Source organism: Solea senegalensis, linkage group LG5 (genome assembly GCF_019176455.1).
Source record: "Solea senegalensis isolate Sse05_10M linkage group LG5, IFAPA_SoseM_1, whole genome shotgun sequence".
Classification (NCBI taxonomy): Eukaryota; Metazoa; Chordata; class Actinopteri; order Pleuronectiformes; family Soleidae; genus Solea; species Solea senegalensis.
In genome coordinates, this window is record NC_058025.1 from 9,849,554 (window position 1) to 9,868,474 (window position 18,921).

General features: G+C 39.2%; 1 protein-coding gene across 1 annotated transcript in view; it reads left to right on the forward strand.

Moving 5' to 3' along the window:
• The window catches only part of ntrk2a (neurotrophic tyrosine kinase, receptor, type 2a), a gene marked incomplete at its 3' end in the record, with an annotated part of 59,721 nt that extends 40,807 nt beyond the window's left edge, over positions 1 to 18,914 (forward strand). The window contains exons 14-16 of the mRNA XM_044027211.1: positions 4,894 to 5,082; positions 12,775 to 12,905; positions 18,825 to 18,914. Of these exons, the coding sequence (XP_043883146.1) occupies positions 4,894 to 5,082; positions 12,775 to 12,905; positions 18,825 to 18,914 (410 nt within the window). The remainder of the gene's footprint in view (positions 1 to 4,893; positions 5,083 to 12,774; positions 12,906 to 18,824) is intronic.
• Between the last annotated feature and the right edge of the window lie 7 nt (positions 18,915 to 18,921).

Sequence of the window (18,921 nt, forward strand, 5' to 3'; positions counted from 1 at the left end):
AAGTCATCCAGTGTCATAACCATAGACCAGGGCTCTGCAACCTCTAGTATTAAAAGAGTCTTTTTCGTCCCTTCTCCTCTCAAATAAATGTAATGTGGAGCCGTAAAATGAAGATAACATCATTTATTGTTTTATATATAAATATACTACAGATAAAAAAAAAAAACATTTTTTTTGCAGTAATGAAATCTAAAAAGTAAAATCTCTTTGAAATAAATACTGAAAAATGATTAGGATTTTATATAGTTCATGCTTGAGAAAACCTGCTGGCATTATTATGTGGATCCAAAGAAAGGATTGTCTCTGCATGTTTCAAAATACAGGTTTGTCGGGTTCTGGGACGTTTTTAATATCGCATTTGACGTAGACATAGGATGTGACGCATATTTTTAGTGAGTGAAATATTAGACCATTTTCAATTATCGCCTTGATCCCTAAAAAAATAAGTGTTCACTTTGAATTGATTTTACATCAGTAAACATCTTCCCGAGGAGATAATGGTCTCAATCACTTGTTTTGTGTCTAAAATAATAAAAAGCTGGTTGTACCTGGTCCAGATGACGACTTTAACCCTCCATTTGCAAAATATCAACATGGCGTAAAACAAATCACAAATTCGGAGGCCTCGAAAGTTCCAATTATTTTGGGGGACAAGTTACCACTTGACATTATCGAAATGGCAATGGCTTTGGCTGCTTAAACTAAATAAATAAATAAATACAATAAATAAAAATAAAATAATTATTATCAATTATTGACAACTTAATTTTACCCAAATAAACACCCAAATAGAGCTGATCTATCCATCATCCATCCTTTGCTGCCGCTTTATCCTCCACTGGAGGGTCGCGGGGGGGTGCTGCGCCAATCTCAGCTGACATAGAGTGATAGGTGGTGTACTCCAAAACAACCATTCACTCTCACATTCACACCTACGGTCAATTTAGACTGACCAATTTACCAAACCCCCATATTGCATTTTTTTGGACTGTGGGAGGAAGACGGAGAACCCGGAGAAAACGCACACACGGGGAGAACATGCAAACTCCATGCAGAAACGCCCTTGTTCCAACCACTACACCAACCGTGTGGCCCAGATCTGATTTAATTGTTTAAAAATGTATTCAACCAATAAGGTTTTGTTTCACTGTTTGCATTTCTGTCCATCCATTTCTCAATCTGAGAAATTCCAATCTCTCAATCAAAAACTACCACCGATTTCATTGACATTTGATGAATGACCCAAGGGAGAATAATTTTAGAGTGAATTGTTTCTGTGATGGTACAAAGGGTTTTAGCCGCACATGCTCTCCAACTGAGTGTGATTCCCATCGTATGTTATTCCTGAGAGGGGACAGGTTCAGGCAAAACATTGAAATGCTGTTATTCACTTACTTGGCGAGAACTTGCAACATCACTCGAGGAGAACAGATCATTTCTGAGGCTAATTACATATGTACAGAAATCTGCATCCCTACATGGAACTAATTTAGGGAAAAACATGTATCTGCCGGTCCTGAGTGTCTGAATTTCCATTCACTAATTTAGAAGACTTGGACAAAAACACAGTGCGCCCGGTGGGAAATTAAAGGGAGAAGTGAATTTTTTGGTTTGAGATTAGTCTGAAAACTGAAGCTTAATAAACTACATACTTCATACACACATTGGCTGTAGCTCTTGCTGGTTTGAAAATGTGATGCCATAAACAAAAACCTAGCGGTAGATGAAACATAAAATGTCTTAGATAGCAACCAACATGCTGAAAATGACGATGATTTATAATGACGTTTGAGTCAATGGTTGTAAAGATCTACAGCATGTTTTAAAGGGACAGTGCACACCTTGTTTTTGCTCCCACCAAACCAGTTTCCATTTAACATGGTTTTTGCACCAAAACCGGATCTTGAAATCAGCGCCGCTCAACCGATTGTGAATAAGACATCATGGGGATTTTTTTTTGTGGTGCTAGGTCTGGCTCTGTGAGACAACTCCCCATCAAACAGCAAAGAGCCCGAGTCTCCATCAGTTTAAACATCAGCTCCATTAACAGTGTTGGGTCAAGAGTCATGACCTGACCCCACTTATACCTTCACCTCTCCTGTCCATCTCCCTCTTTTCCTCTCATCACCTCTTCTCCGCAGCGTTACATCCCCCTTTTACAGTCCCTGCGGACACATGGGCACACACACACACACTTATGCACACACGCACGTGTGTTTGTATACTCACACACACACACAGACTCTTGTTGCCCCTCAGCTTAACGGCATTTATAACGATCTGACCCTGGGACCTCTTTGTGTTAATGATCTTCAGCCCCTCCCAATACGCACACACAAACACAAAAACACACACTAACTGACAGACAATAATCTGCATGTACGTCACGTATTTCTCTCCCTTTGTTACGCTGAGATAAAATCAGTGGAAGAGTGCAGGTAAACTACTTGAATAACAGATGATTTTGCTGGGGACAGAACATTTCTCCAGTGAGAGACAATTGTCTCCTGACTGTTCTTTATGACTGTTGGCTGTGACAAAAAAATGGTTGATGCTGATTGTGAAATGATGTTTCACATTTAAGACAATAGAAACAGGAAAGCAAGACTAAATTAAAATCCTTTCAAATTCCATTCATCATGAAGGATGTATTTGAAGGGGGAAAAAACAACTTTTATCTTTAACAAATCAACCAATATAAAAATGTTTCTGGTATTTTACTTTGTTGACCCTTAACAAGAGATTTACTGTACTGTATATTTTTAAGATAATCTTAAGAATTTAATTTGCCTGTTTGGGCTGGCAAAATTTGCATTCTCGTTCTCTTAAGGTTAGGGATAAGGCTTTTCAAGTGAATGGAAGTCAGTGCGTGTGTGTGCATTTCTGTGAGGAAAAGATTTGACTGTTGGGACATTTTGACCTTGTGAGGACATTTTTGTCACTCCTTCCAACCCAACTTGAGAGTTAAAACTTCAGAGTACATTCACAGTTTGTTTACATATTGATGTGTGCATTTAAAGCATTTTTTGTTCCCCACTATTGTTCCTCCTGCTCAGTGGTCACTAACGCAGGAAACAAAACCCCCCCAGTAAGCATCTGACGTGAGAGCGATTACTGTAAAAGCAAATGCAAACAACCCTCTTTGCTGGAACATTATCTTCAGATAAAGCAGTAAATCTTCAAGTGTTTTCATATGGGCATATTGATATCCTTTACACTTGTTCCAAGTATAAACAGTGAGCAGTAAAAACGACTCTCTCTCGCTCACTCACTGTTATTGTTTGCCTTGGCTCTCAACCTAAAGACACAGAAAATTAGCAGCAGTGTCAGGCGGGTTTGCTATAACTGGCAAACTTGTGAATGTGTAATCTGTCACATGGATTTTTTTCACCCTCCTAGTTAGAAACTAACAACACTTTTGTTGGTAAATCAAAAGAGATGTCTGTAAAAAAAGAAAAAAAGGGTTGGACGCAGCGTTTGAGTCATGCCATCCCACCTCTCTTCTGTTTTCACTCTGTTTTGTGTTGTTGAAAACATGCATTTAAATATCTGGCATTGATATGAGAAAGATTAAATTCCAGAGATAGAGATAGATAGTCTAGCGGAAAAAAAATACTGTATATATATATATATATATATATATATATATATATATATATATATATATATATATATATATATATATATACATATATATATATATCTGAATTTCCTACATTTTATTCCACCAGGTCTGTGGATTCCTGGAAATTGCTTTCATTGCTCTCTCTTTTTAACTTCATTGTGAAATGCTGAATTAAAAGAATAACCCACCATGGAAACATCTGATAGAGTATCCGCTGCTCTCTAATCTTATTGGACTAGTCACTCATTTTCCAACATGTGGGAATTCACAAATTTGTTCTCCTCCAAACACAAAGGTCAAATCTTTGAGAGCTGCCACCTGCTCTCGTCATCCCCATCCGACAAGCAATAACACTGCAAGGGTTACTTTTCCAGTTGACCTCAGTCCTCACGGAACAGCTTACAGTGTCGGTACACATTAAAATGTGTGGGTTGGCCTGTGCATTGGGACTTATGTGGTTAGCCTTAGGTTGAGCCTCCCTTCACCTCGAGATTTAATGGGGTTTGTCCAGACATTTCCTACATGTTTGAGTGTTGTCAGGGGGTTAAGTCATCAAGCTTTGTCCCCCAGCTCTGTTTGATGGAGAATCCTGTCTGAAATACTGAATACAATCCTGCATTAAAAAACAGACACAATGTGCTGCGTTGCTATTTCAGGTAGAGCTGAGACAAGAAATATGATCATTGTAATCCTGAAGGGTTGCAAAGCTTTGGTGATTCTTTCCTGTTTTTAGTCAACTGCATGGCTTTCATTTTGAGAGCACTTTTTTAACTTAATTTTACTTTTTTAGATTTTGTACTGATTTACTTCCAAATCCTGCGCCCTCAAAGCTGCACACAGATATATCTATGGTCAAAAATAAAAATAGGAAAGAAACTTAATCCAAATTATAGACACTTATAATAGTGTGAGGATTTTATAATTTCAGACAATAGCCAGGTAATTGGGAAAAATACTACATTCACGTAGCCTAACAGGAATGTGGACCTCTAAGTGGGCTTGTTGCATGAGATCCATTTGTCCTCTCTTGAAACTCTAATGTGATCAATAATAACTGCTTACTTCTCTGCCTTATGATCGCATCGCCTCAATCTCTGCTAACAACAGCTTAACAACTTAATGAATTCTCCTGCGTTCCACTATTAACATGGCTGGCATGCGTGCGGACTCGTTTTTGTTTTTTTTCCATTTTACATGTGTAAGACTGTTCTCAGCCGCTGTGAAGTTAAGGTAAACACACTGAACTGACTCTCTCTGTGCTCTCTCAGGACCGTCCTCAGTGATCAGCAACGACGATGACTCGGCCTCTCCTCTTCACCATGTCTCCAACGGCAGCAACACTCCCTCGTCTTCAGAGATGGGCCCCGATGCCGTCATCATCGGCATGACTAAGATCCCCGTGATAGAAAACCCTCAGTACTTCAGGAGCACAAACAGCCTGCTCAAGACCGACACATGTAAGTGAAACAAAAACCTATCTCCATATAACCAGATTAAACTATGCTGGGGCAGAAATATGTCTTAATCAGTTATGAGGTATGCCGAGTATTCAAGTGTACGCTGGGGCTTACCATGGCAACACATTTCCTCATTGTCACAGCAATGACCTTGAAGCTGCCAATTTAAACTGTGAAATAGGAAGTACATTTCTGTATGTATTATGTATATGGGTCTTCTCGTGTGTGTGTGTGTGTGTGGGTGTGTCAAAGCATAAGCTCAGCACAAATCCATTCATGAATCTGACTCCATGTGTCACTCGTAAACATACAGCAGATTACCACAGGCAGCAGTGATGTTTTCTCAGGGTGAACAGCTTCAGTTTGATACACGGAAATATTCCCAAAACAAGAGAGACAAGAAGGCGTCACAGAGACAAACAGAAACTGAAGAGAGAAACACGCGTGGGGGGTGGGGGGGGAGACCAGAGGGAGATGGAGTGAGAGCAGCAGTCAAACAGTCAGGCAGAAAGCACACAAGAATATTGACCTGGTCCATCAACATGACATTATGATTATTGGCAAGTAATAAAAGCTTCTCCAGGCTTTGGCCTTGTGCTCCACTCTAAATTATGAAAGTACGTGTGTGTGTGTGTGTGTGTGTGTGTGTGTGTGTGTGTGTACCATCACGCTCTTTTTTTGTTGAGGGCAAGGTTGATAATGGAGGACTGGGAGTTGACCCCTTTTGGCCCTGCGATATAACGAAAAGATAAACTGGGATTTACAGCACAATGACTAGAATGAAAGCGCCGGGAATCAATGCAAGTCAATAATGCCCTGCTGTGTGTGTGTGTGTGCCTGTGTGTGTGTTTTTAATATATAACAGCCATTACAGCTATTACACTGTGTGCGTCTTTGACTCAGCAGCATAAATACTGAAAGTATGTGACGGATTGTTTGGCACTCAAATCCGTATAATAGCTTTTGATGGAGACAGTTTTGCCAAAGTTGCGTTAGGGTTGTATGCCAGGAACAGTACAGAACAGAACAGAACAGAACAGAACAGAACAGAACAGAACTCTTCTTAAACAGCAGCCATAACCAGCTTGTGGCCTGTAATGCTAAGTGCAGGAATCAGCAGTGGGTACACAATTTCTTTTGAAAAAGACGGCACAGACCTCCTCCTGGCACCGATGAAACTACAATTACTCCGCAGAGATGACGAAGCTGTGTGTAATTATGGGAATTGTTGCAAAGCTTCAGCTGTGCAGCTTACGTCGGAACTGAGCACCTCTTTAGTATCATCAGAGGAGTTAGCATTGTTGGAGAGAGTCTCCCATTCGTGATTAAATAGTTACAGTAAATATGTAATATAGGTTTCAGCTGCAGTTTTTGTTGTGTGCTTCATTATGGTGCATTTACACAGACAATTAGTGCCAATTTTACAGAAGGAAAAACCAGGAGATGAGCATCCACATCTCGCCAACAAATGGTTGCCAACTACTGCAAGACAAATAAGAAGCCATGGCTTCAAACCCCAAGCCCAATATTTACATATTTCAATAATAGTAAGTTAGTAAGGAATAGAAAAGGAGAACAGGGGACAGAATACCCAAACACACAAGTAAATAAATATAGGAAAATAGCAACCATAAATGTAAAAATAAATAAATAAAGCAACTTGCCAGATCCTCGTAACCAGCAACTTTATCTTATAAAATGAGCTTTCCAATGAATACAATCTTTGATTCAACTTTGCAGCAATGGATGCAGAGAAACCCAAGTGTAATATAAATCTCTCTCTTTTGGGGAAAATTTAACCAGAATCTGATTGACTTTGGAGTTAAATATTATTAAATGAAATGTATTTGATTAAAAAAAGATGAATACCAATCTTAATACGAAATGTATATGTTGTTATACTATCAACATCGACTGTCTCTCCAACAGCTGCTACAGGTCTGTAATGACACGTCACTGACAGATGTATAAATAGCATTTCTGAATAGTTGTGGGTCCCATAAAAGGACTAGTGCCTCTACTGTGTGTGGTGTTTTATCTCAGCGGCACCTGCACCTTCCCACTGCGAGAGTCTTCTTTGTATCAAATGATTGTGAACAATGAGGAACAACAGACAGCCTTAAATGGAGACTGAAGAGACATTGATCATGCTAATGATCAAATCTCACAAATATGCACCTCCACATGAACAGGTGGTATTCATTAGTGTGATAGGAGCGATTTACAATGTTTTGTGCAGTAAAGAGAGGTCAGTGAATCTGACTTGGAACACTGTTACGAGCAAGAGCTTTGTTAAAAAAAAGTGTAAATGACCACTCAATGTCATGCTAGACATTCACCCATTAAGGCTCATATCACTTCCACATGTTTTTGTTTTTGTCCATCACACATCCTACTCATACACTGCTGGCGTGGGCCTGTGTACCCTCCAATTAATGGACAGCCTGATCCATAACTTCTCAGCAGTGTTGAAGTGTAACACTTCATTTTCAACATAACATTTAAATGTTCGATTTTGTTGGAAAGGATAAGGAGACTATCTGCAATCTCGTGTTTGCACAGTAAATCTTCCATAGCCATAGTGGTTGTACTGGCTTGAGTGTTATCATCAGTGTTGCCAGATCTCGCAAAAGAAACAAGCAACCGGGCCCATGAAAACAACGCCAAAACAAACGACTTCTCTCGCTCTCAAAATAAAAAAAACAATAAACACCAGCAAAATGTGCACAAGAGGGACTTAAATAAAGACTGTTGTACCAAGTACCTCTGATAATTAAACTTTGCACACACACACAAATATCATCCTGAAGCCACAAAGCATTATTCTTTTTTAATTGCTCATCTGGCTTTTTTCTTTTAGTTCCAGTACTTCAAACCAATATGTCATACAATACAACTAAACTAAGATTTTCCCTTTTTCAGTGGAGAGTGGATGGTTGTTTTACCACACCCTTTCGGCCTTACGTCAGCACCCCCGCGACCCTCATGTGGAGGATAAAGCGGTAGAAGGTGGATGGATTCAGACAGGAGATCCCATTAATAATTATAATAATAATTACAAGTGGAAAGTGAAGGGTGGTGGGATCTAGCAAGCAGACAAACTATCCTGTGTTTTAATAACATATTGAAAATATCTCCTTGACAACTCATGAAGCTGGAAACAAGCCCAAATACACAACTACACTTTATCAACAAGCCCAGAAAACCTGCAACATGACTACTAATATCTGTAAGCGACTTTACAGAAAAAACAAGCGAAAAGTCGCTTATAAAGAGCAAACGTATTAACTGTGATTATCATCCCATTGATGAGCAACAATTTTTCCCAAAACATTTACAACATCATCTGCTGTCCCTGGACTGAAGTACAAATTGTGTTTTTTTTTCCCTTTGTTATGTTTGTGTGTCATTTTTTCCATCATTTTCATCTCATATGAGCTTTGGGGCGTTTATATTTTGTTACGTCTAGGAAATGAGATTAACAATGGTTTGGAAAATGTTATTCACAAATCAATTTTTTCACTCAGTATTTAAACCCATCCATACAAAAAACACATTTACACACATGAATGTGACAACTGAGCACTTCCTGCAAGTGAGGACTGAGGGATAACAAGAAGGAGAAGCACTGAAAAGAACAGGAACAAATAAAATCAAGTTAACCAGTCATTGATTGAATGTTTTGACAGAAGTGGTTTGGAACATGAGAGTGTCTTTGACCCACCACAACAGTTCAAAATGGACAAATTCTAAGTCGTTCAAGCTGTTTTATATCAGGATACGGAGTCGTGGAAAGATGTTGGGCTGAGATGACAGAAGAAAGAAGGAAGAAAAAAGGCAGATGGCAAACAGGGAATTATTATGTCCCGAAACATTCATTTCTTTTTGTTTTTTTATAAGATGCTGACTGTGGTGGATGGGCGTGAGAGGTGGCTCCATAGGGGGACGTGCTGAGATCGGGGGATAGGAAAAGGACAGATGGAAAAAGACAGGAGAGGAGGTGGTTGATGGAAAATGTTATTCCTCTTGCTGTTAATGTTGTAAGCGCTGTCATGAACAAGTGATGGAAAAAGGCGGACGCAGCAACAGAATGAAGGGGAATAACGTTGATTAAAAAATGATAGGTTTAGCAGCTGAGGGGAACGGCGATGGGGAGAGATATATCATGAAACAGGGGGATGCTAAATATGGAAAGTGAGCAGATAATGAGGCCTGATGGAAGGTTGCTAAATGAGAAAGTATGACAAGCTTGGAAAAACGGGCGCTAATTTAGAACAACATCATCAAATAACAGTACAAAGTTTGGTAAATGGGGAATCATATTTCTGTAGATGTTAATTAGGGACACTGATTGAGGATAAGATAATAATATGTTGCACTGCACACAGAGATATAGTTTAACAATGACTGTGGAATGGGAGGAGGAATGCAGTGGCAGAAGCTCATTTCCGGCACAGGTATTTATATATAAATTCTTACATAAATTAGAACAATGAAACACGCTAATTATGTAAAACTGAATATGATAGTGTTTTTTTTACAGTGTAAATGTACAAATGAAAATGGTCTAAACCGCAGAGCAAATCACACAACGACCAGCTATTTGTCTACAGACTTCCCTCGCAAATCAAAAAACAATCAAAAACTGGTTCCACCTTTCAGACCGTTCCTCCAAGCATCATGCAGAAGCCCACCATCCACGCCCACCCACTGCTCCATTGACTCCCAGAGAAGCTGAGCTTCCCTGGAAGTGAGGACTTTGTCTCACATTCGAGCCCACTGCAGTGAAAAAAAGCTATTCTGTGTCACCCCATAGAGAACAGTTGAAGTTGAGCTTCAAGTGGTTTTAATGCGGAGGCTGCTACAGGAATACGAAAATCTCGTAAGACGATACGTCACCCGCAAACAGCTGATTCTGAACTAGCTAGTGGCGTGTTGTAATCGCGTCCTAGCACATGTTTAGTATTGAAATGTGAATACAACACAGTACATGTATGACCACATTTTAGAGGAAGCTGAGCTTCAACAAAAATTAACACAAATTTTACACACTGTACTTTTAAAAATGACGGTATGACGTACTGTAAACCAACACCAAAATTTTTCCGCTGAAGGGAAAAAACATAGAAAGCAATTGGGGAGGCATTAGTCTGCACATGTCAGTTTATTTGCTGTTTGGGGGTGTTAATTAAGGAGAAGTAGTGCGAGGCATTTTCATGGGTGAACGCTTACAACCGAACCACACTAAGAAACAGTGTGGTGAGGTAATTAGCTGGTTAAATGTTGGGTCTTGAGGGGATGTGGATTTAATGGGCTGCTTTCGCACAGGGTATTGTGAAAATGGGAGTGCTGTTGTTTTTTCTGTTTTTGTTTTCTTGAAGACTCTTCGTCATGAGCCGAAGATAGAAAATGTAAATACGGATCTTTAGCCACATTTACTGGATCACAGTTGGATGACCAAACAGAAGGACAGTTATAAAGTTGAGAACCAATGCATTTTGAGGAAAGATGGAGATTTGATTGGCCAAACCACCACCGTCAGGAAGGCATCATGTAAATGCGATGTCAATCCACATATAACAATTATGTGGGCGGATATAATAATCACATGTGACCGTTCCAAACCAGTGAAGTAGCAGCTGGGCAGGAAGTGGCCATTAGTCAGTAAACAAATGAAACAGTCCTCTCCTCAGTCTTCAGCTGCAGATGTTATTCAAGATAGTCATGGATGGAGTGAAGACGACAACGGAAGAAGCTCACATTTATGCCTGTAGATACTGTTTTCAACTTGTAGTAGTTTTAGTAGTGTTTATTTATTTATTTATTTATTTCGGTCATGACATTTAGATCACTCATCACACAACAGTGCAGTTCACACAATATGCATAACCGAAAGGGAAAGCGGGAGAAGCAAAGCTTATATATATATATTGTATATAAGTATATTGTAGGTTTATGTTTTATCAGCATGATGAACAATATAATCAACAAAATCATCAGTGAAGTTTTTCTAAGAAACACCTTTTCTCTGCAACTAAATCGATTGGGTTTAGGCCCTCGAGCACTTTAGGAAACATCGACATCTGTGTTTGACCGATAACAAGTCTTTGAACGCTCAACACTTCTTTACAACTTAAGCCAAGTTCACACAACATGATTGTCAAGTGTATGTGGACACTCACAGACTTTCACCAGCAGGAGACAAGAACTGCTGCATCTTCAAAGCTCACATGATACAAACACACAGATTGTCTGGTGGGTGTGTTCTCCAAAAAAATCTAACACTGAAAATGAGATGCTTTTGGATATCTGATGGAGACAAGCAGTGGTTTTCTCTCCCTGCCTCCCTCCCTCTCTCTCTATGTGTTTGTCCGTCTGTCTGTACAATATTGGGTTATGGTGGACTTCAGTTGCTTACAGCGTAGATCGATGCAGCCTCTGAGAGTCTAGCTGGGCTTTAATGTGATATTCTGAGTGGACAGCTTTTCTTCAAATGCACCTCTTAATCACATCACAGATAAATCTCAGATCTTCTTGTCCCCCCCACTCTCTGTCAGTCTCCCTCTCCCTTTCTTTCTCTGACTTTCTCTGTCCAGTGTGTGTGAATGTGTTCCGACCTCTCCGAGTACATGCCATGAGCCATAGGATGAATGTATGTCCTTGCAAGCACAGAGCTGCTCATCTGTCCTTTATCTATATATGGCTATAGTACGGGCACAATGTTGTTACTCATTTTTTACTCATTCCAGAATAAAACCTTGTATCATCATGGTCAGATGCCAAATTTTATAAAATGGCAAAGAGTCACGAGTTACTAAGCAACAGAGAGCAGGTTTCCCAACTCTGATCCAACTGCGGGTGAGCAGAAGAGAGTGAGACAAAGAAACATATTTTCAAATACAGGATCAAAGGAAATTAAAAAGGTTAGCGTATTTAGACATGAAAAAAATAACAAGTGCAACAGGAAAAATATCCTCATGCATCTATTAAATAATGATCTCCCTTCTTATGATCTAATAAAATTATTATATATTTTATTGTTTTTCTACCGCAAAACAATAAAATATATAATAATACAAGAAAATTTACATGAACAGAAATACAGAAAGGGAAAAACAATGGCAACTTAAAAAAGTGAAAGAAAACATTTATCTCTTTGTGTAAAAACATTGGGAATAAGACAATGTCAAATATTTTATATTAAAGAAATTACATTTGCACTTCAGGGATTCATTAAAATGTGCTTTTTCAAATTGAAGAGAGACAAGTTTGTTGCAGCAGTTCAATGACAATGGCACTAGAGTTTGTACATCTGTTAGATCATCATCCATGTTCAATACACTTACCATACCATATTTTCCAAAACATCTGTTTTGATACCTGGTACTGTAGCATGTGGTCACCCACAAATCCTCCCCAAATCTGGGTGTAATCTATTAATCTTTTCCTACAAATGTCCACATATTTACTCCTTTAAATCCTCTGGCCTTGGTTTTTACCCTTGAAATTGGATTGGTCAAATAAAACAACATATATAGTAAAGTGTAATATTTAAGTTCTACTTGCAACTGTCAGAACTGTGACCTGTGGACTTTCCACACTAACAAAGGTGTAAATTGTGAAATTGAAAGTATGCAGAGTTTCTGACACAAAATGGCCAACGTGTATTTTATTTCTCTCTTTGTTCAACAGTCGTCCAGCATATTAAGAGACACAACATTGTGTTGAAGAGAGAGCTTGGAGAGGGAGCCTTTGGAAAAGTCTTTCTGGCCGAATGTTACAACCTCTCCCCTGACCAGGAGAAGATACTGGTGGCTGTCAAGGTAAACTGGAAGTTTAATTGTTCAATTTGGTATATTTGTCTACATGAGAAACACATTTAAAATCAAAATGATGAGTAAGTGTCTGGTGTGTCGCTGATTATACGATAAAGATATTAAGAGGTTATATAACTACAGCAATCCAGTGTTTGTCCCTTCTTAATGCATAAGGTTACAGTGTGGGTAAGTTGGATTGTGGGTGAAAACACATCTTTACCACTCATCAGTTAGATGAAAGGACACAATCTTTTCCCTTTTTTTTATGGTCTTATAAACTGAAGGCCACACATGAAGGACAGGTTGTCTTTGTGATAAGAAATAGAAAGCCATCTCATCTGGATTACAAAGAATGTACTCCAATACACGAGGACTCCAGTTTCACGATAAGACGTTTTGAAAATTCCTGCTCCTGCAAAATGTTTGGTGGCACCAAAATAAAACACATCGACGGTGAAGTTATTTCCTTATTGACAGTATTTTGCCATTCGATCTGATGCCCGAAATACATTAAAACTATTGAAAATACACCTGATAATCTAATGTTCCCTGAAATGTATACATGGTCCTCTTGAAGTGAATCCTTTATGTGGTGTCTGTACAGTTTCTGGACTCATGACCTCCATTTCCTCTACTGTTGTTACAAAGTCACTTCTTTCAAGTGTTTTTTTTTCCTGCAAGTGAAAGGTGAAATTACAGTGAAACCACTGACTTCCGGGGTCAATCATCCCATCACATCTATCTATCCATCTCTCCATCTCTCCATCAAGCACACTCTCACTGTTGGTGTGTGGTGAAAAAGGATCTGATTGGTGAAGAACTTCTCATTAACAATACATGACCTGTGATAGAACCCCCCACGCCCCCCAACCACCCCCCTCTGCCCCACACTTCCTCTTTCTTCTGTGCCTCTAATCCCACATTTCAACCTGGATAAAACAGATCTTATAAAATGTGTAGAATCTACATCTACTCCCATGTCAATCAACTATGGGAATGCAAGCAATGCAAATTCCTGTGTAGTTTCCAACATAACTGTATGACACATTCATCTTCCGACCACCAGCATAGCCATTATCCATGAATGTTTTTCAATTTGTTTTGTTTTCAGCACATTCCTGATGACACAATAATGGACAGTATATAAAAATGGAAGTAGTCCTCTGGTTACAAAATAGAATGAAGACTTGAGAATTACAATATGGCAGACACCATGACAGTTTTTGAGTACAAACTGGAAATTCACATCACCTACAACCAGGCACTTCTTGCACAGATCTAGCTAGAACTGTGCAATTAACACTTTCACACCTAAGCCTCAAACTTGAGGTTAAAAAGACTTATTTTAACCAGACAATGTCCTGTGAGTAAGTGCCTATTTTCCCAGAATAACTCTCAATATGTCGTATGTCGTGGTGTATTAATGATTTTAAATGAAGAAAAACAAATGGTTTTATTTAGAAAAAACACTGAGAATTTTTGAGTTTTTGTCTCAATGTCCAAAAACAGGCCAAAAAATGGAAATTTATGTACAGACGTTTTTACACCACTCTCCCCTTTGGTGCAACAGCGCAAGTGAAATTACTGTAATAACCACTAATAACTTGTGTTTCAATTACAATGATGGCCCCCAAACGATTAACAAACCAAAATAATCGCACGTATGACTACCACATTATAGTTTGGCTTACTTGAAGCACTTACTTACTTCTAGCTCTTGTTTGTACCCAAATGTTTAAATGCACTTATTATAAGTCGCTTTGGATAAAAGTGTCTGCCAAATGACATGTAATGTAATGTAATGATTGAAAACAAAAGGATTATTACTAAACGGGGGCTTTTATTCTGACACATTTGTTGTGCTTGTAATAGTGCTTGATTTCCTGTCCCTGTCCTCATCATTCAGTGGAATGATTTTAAGGTCTATTAATGTTCATGTTTATGATACAGTAAATTTACACTTGTTTTAGATAACCATGATGTCAATTTTGACCCAAATAATCGGGATTATTATTTACCCATAATCGAGCAGCCCTAGTTCTTAGCTTTCATCACACTTGTGTCCACTCATATGTGTCGTGCGTCATTGTCAAGTTTCCTCTAAATGGGAACACAATTTACAAAACATACATCATGTTCTGTTGAAGAAGCAGAAGCAGACACTAGCGATTTAGTCCATTAATTCCGCAGGAAAATGTTAACTGACATTATCAATCAAGTTGGCTCATTTCCCCATAGACCTTTCATTCAGAGTTTATTTCTATATATGGAGACAATTCATGCATGACTAACACTGGGATGGAAAAAAAAATACCACCAGACAGACCAATCATTGGTAATGGGAATTGTGTTAATAGCTTTTTTGGTGGGTTTACGGTTTTACAAATCTGGGGTACTTTCTCTCATTTTAGTGTGAAAAAGACCTAAGTCTCTCCGTCACCTGGCATTTCCCATCTGTATTTATCTTGACACATTCCTCCTCCAAAATACTCCACCTTTGTTTCCCCGTCCTACACTTCCCGTTTCCTCTCCAGTTTAGCTCTAAGCGTCTCACCGCCTCAGTAAAATTCTATGCCAGCTGAGCTTCGGTCTATAAAATATGCACCTGAAAATCCTGGGCTGAATGTTGGTGACTGTACGTCAAACAGGCATCATTTAATCAGCACATAACTTACACTAAACTGTACCATATGCACCGATTCATGGTGTCAATGAATCACATAATCGTTAGTGTCGTGTAACTGATTTAAGTCTCAATTCATCTTTTTTTTTTTTCAATTGGCTAATGCACTACCTGCTCACTGAGTGCACCATATGCTCCTCCTGCTCTTTTCTTCTTGTCATTTGCATGACTCACCATTTCTCATCTGTTGTCTTTTCATCCCATGAATGAAAGAAAAAACAGCTTTTATAATTAATGACGACGATTCACCTTTAAAGGGTTGATTCACCCAAACTGACTTAAAGGGGGCTGTTTAAAAAAAAAATTAACTATTATTCTTGTTGTATATGTTTTCAATGGGTAAAAGCCCATTATTGAGGTTACGGGCAACACAATACTACATTAATCAGCTAGTGAATGAAATGCATTTATTCTAGATTGAGCAGAATAAAGCTTAAGGTCTTTAAAAAGTCATCGGTGCCTGGAGAGGAGAGATCAAAGCTGAGGTGTTTCTGCTTCTTAGCCAAATCCCCTTAAGTCCTACTCTGGTGATGACAGTGGTCACCTGGTGGTAAAGTGATGAAGAACAATGGATCAGATGAGAGGGTGTAGACTTATGTGCCCAGTAGACTGCTTGTGTTTGGTCGATTATTTCTTTGTTGTAACAATGTTTCTTGGCATACCGTTATACTGTTGGAAAGCCTGTTTATTTCCCTCACTTAAATGGTTAGCTTATTCTGCCATTGTCTCTTGTGTGGCATCTCCCACACTGGAAAAACAATTCTCTTCATCATTGGAGGCAAGCTCAATGCAGAGAGATATCAAGATGAGATTGTGCAACCACAGTCTGGACTAAACACTGTCCTCCAAGATGACAAGACTTGGGTTTATCAGAGACTACCTCCAGAATTTGGGAGTCAAGATGATGGAATGACCTGCCTGTAGTCCTGAACTTAACCCTCATTGAATACTTGTGGGATCAGCTTGGGTGTGACAACACAACCACTGACTGTGGCTGATTGACCAAGCTGGCGACCAGCATGAGGAGGAGGTGGTGCCAGGCTGGTGTGACTGTGCATGGTTCTTCCACATGCTATTGAGGCGCCTGTTTGTTCAACAAATAAATTGTTAAAATGCCAATATGCCTTGTTCCTTCAGACTTCAATCATCCAATCCAAATAAATGACAACAAACAAGAGTCCGTAGCAGAATAAGCTGTTTGGCATTGGCAGAGAAGATTTGGGAAGTTTTTCATGGACGCAACCCACAACTCTGCTGCTCATCCTGCAAATGCTTTGCAACAGTTTAAGACAGTTTACTTCTTTGTTACAACAAAGAAGTAACCAACCAAACACAAATGTCCTTATTTTTTTTCCTTATAAGTTTATAATATGTGACTTTTGAGATCCTCCCAGTGTGTACAGTGTCTCGTGTATATACTGGACATATGTTCTATATGTTATGTACTATATGTTGACTTTGTCATTTATGGTATAGAAACATGTTCTTCTCTCCACAACACATTACAATAACCTACACTCACTAATAGAGCTTAATGGCCCTGGTTTTAGAGTCGGCCATCAATCACCAGGTCATCCATAATACAGAAGCAAGTTTCGCTATTACTGTATATTACACACTGAGCAGCCATCGATCACTGCACACTTTTACATAAGCAGCAGATGAATGCAGATATATGCATTTGCATACCCGTCCATACACACTTTCACACTTACATGCCATCAATCACGAACACCTTCCGCTTTCAAGGATGTTGCCTTTCTCACTCATAAAGCGTAAATCACCACACTCACGGGCTGGACGTTAATGTGTGCGGACTGGATAACTAACAGTGCAAAAATATGGCCTTCTGCTTGGGAAATAATGCAACACGGACCTCAGAGACTACACAGTCTCTACGTTCACAGAGGTTTGTGACTCACTGGGAAGTCTCCATTGTATTGTTCATGAATTTAACATCGATGTGATTTGCTGAATGCAGAGATCTTTGTGCAGTTACCTGATTGAGCTTGGTGTTGCAGTGCAAGTCTTTGCAGAGAGAGGAAAACATTCTCTTTGATCAAATTTCGTGTCGCAGGTTTTCTTTTACCCCGAGGCACAGTGTGTTATTTACAGACAGGACAAGTACTATGTTTCAGCTTCAACCGACCACCATCAGTCAAGTGGTCTGCCTGTTGTCCCCTAAGAATTTCATTGGCAATTTTAATACATCAGGTAATGCATTTACAAATACCTAACAGATAAATATAAAATAAAACCTGGGTTGCCAGGTTGTGTCTGGTTTTCTGGCAGTTGTAAGAATAAATGCAAAGGAAGGAACACTAGACTGGTTAATGCAATTGATTATCATCAGATAAGGATTTAGCAGCTATATATTAAGCTATTAATAACGATTTGTAAACCCTCTGTAAGTGTGGTGCACTGTAAATACTTCGGACAGTCATTATCACACACGCATTTCGAACAGAAAGGCCTTACGAAAGACATTATAACTCCAAGCATGTGTAACCTCCTCTATGGAAAGTCATCCCATATTTCCCATACATATCTGATATCACGTTTCAAACTGGGATCGGAACAGCGTCTATACAGCATCTATACTGTAATAATCCACAGTCATTATCAGGCAGTATCCGATTACAGCTTGAAATGTACATGGTCGAGGCTCTGTTTCGCCTTAAATGATTGGCTGGAAATGTATGTAAGTGTTTTTCTGGCATCTCAGTGGTCTGTCTGGAGGGTCACGGGTCACTTCCTTCTTGCTGAGTTTTCTTGGTGACTCCTCTTTGTCATTTAGGTCTTTATTTGTAACTGGAGCTTCGATCTGCATCGTTAATACACAGGCAAACAGACACACTCACATGCACAAGGTATTAAGCGAACATATATCCATGTCGTACTCTGTAGGAAGCCAATCAATTATTCATGTAAAGGACAAAAGGAATTCTCTATCATTTTTTTCCCGTATCACTCTCATTTCCTGCTACTCTCTCTATCTCTCTGAACATAAGTTATGGAGAGATCCACCAGTACAACAGTGTTGTCTTTTGTAATGGTTCATATTAATATTAAGTACATCAATCAGTCTGCTCTGTCATGGAATCAGTCCTCACTCCGTGCCAGTGATCTCACAATGTGTCTGTCGAGTTGCTGGAACTAAATTGGCGACACTGCGTGTGGCACAATGTGTGAGTTTCTCCATTTGACATTTTCTCAAAGTGTCACTTTTTGTGTGTGCCCAGACGCTAAAAGAGGCCAGCGAAAATGCCAGGAAGGATTTCCACCGTGAGGCTGAACTACTGACCAACCTTCAACACGAACACATTGTCACATTCTATG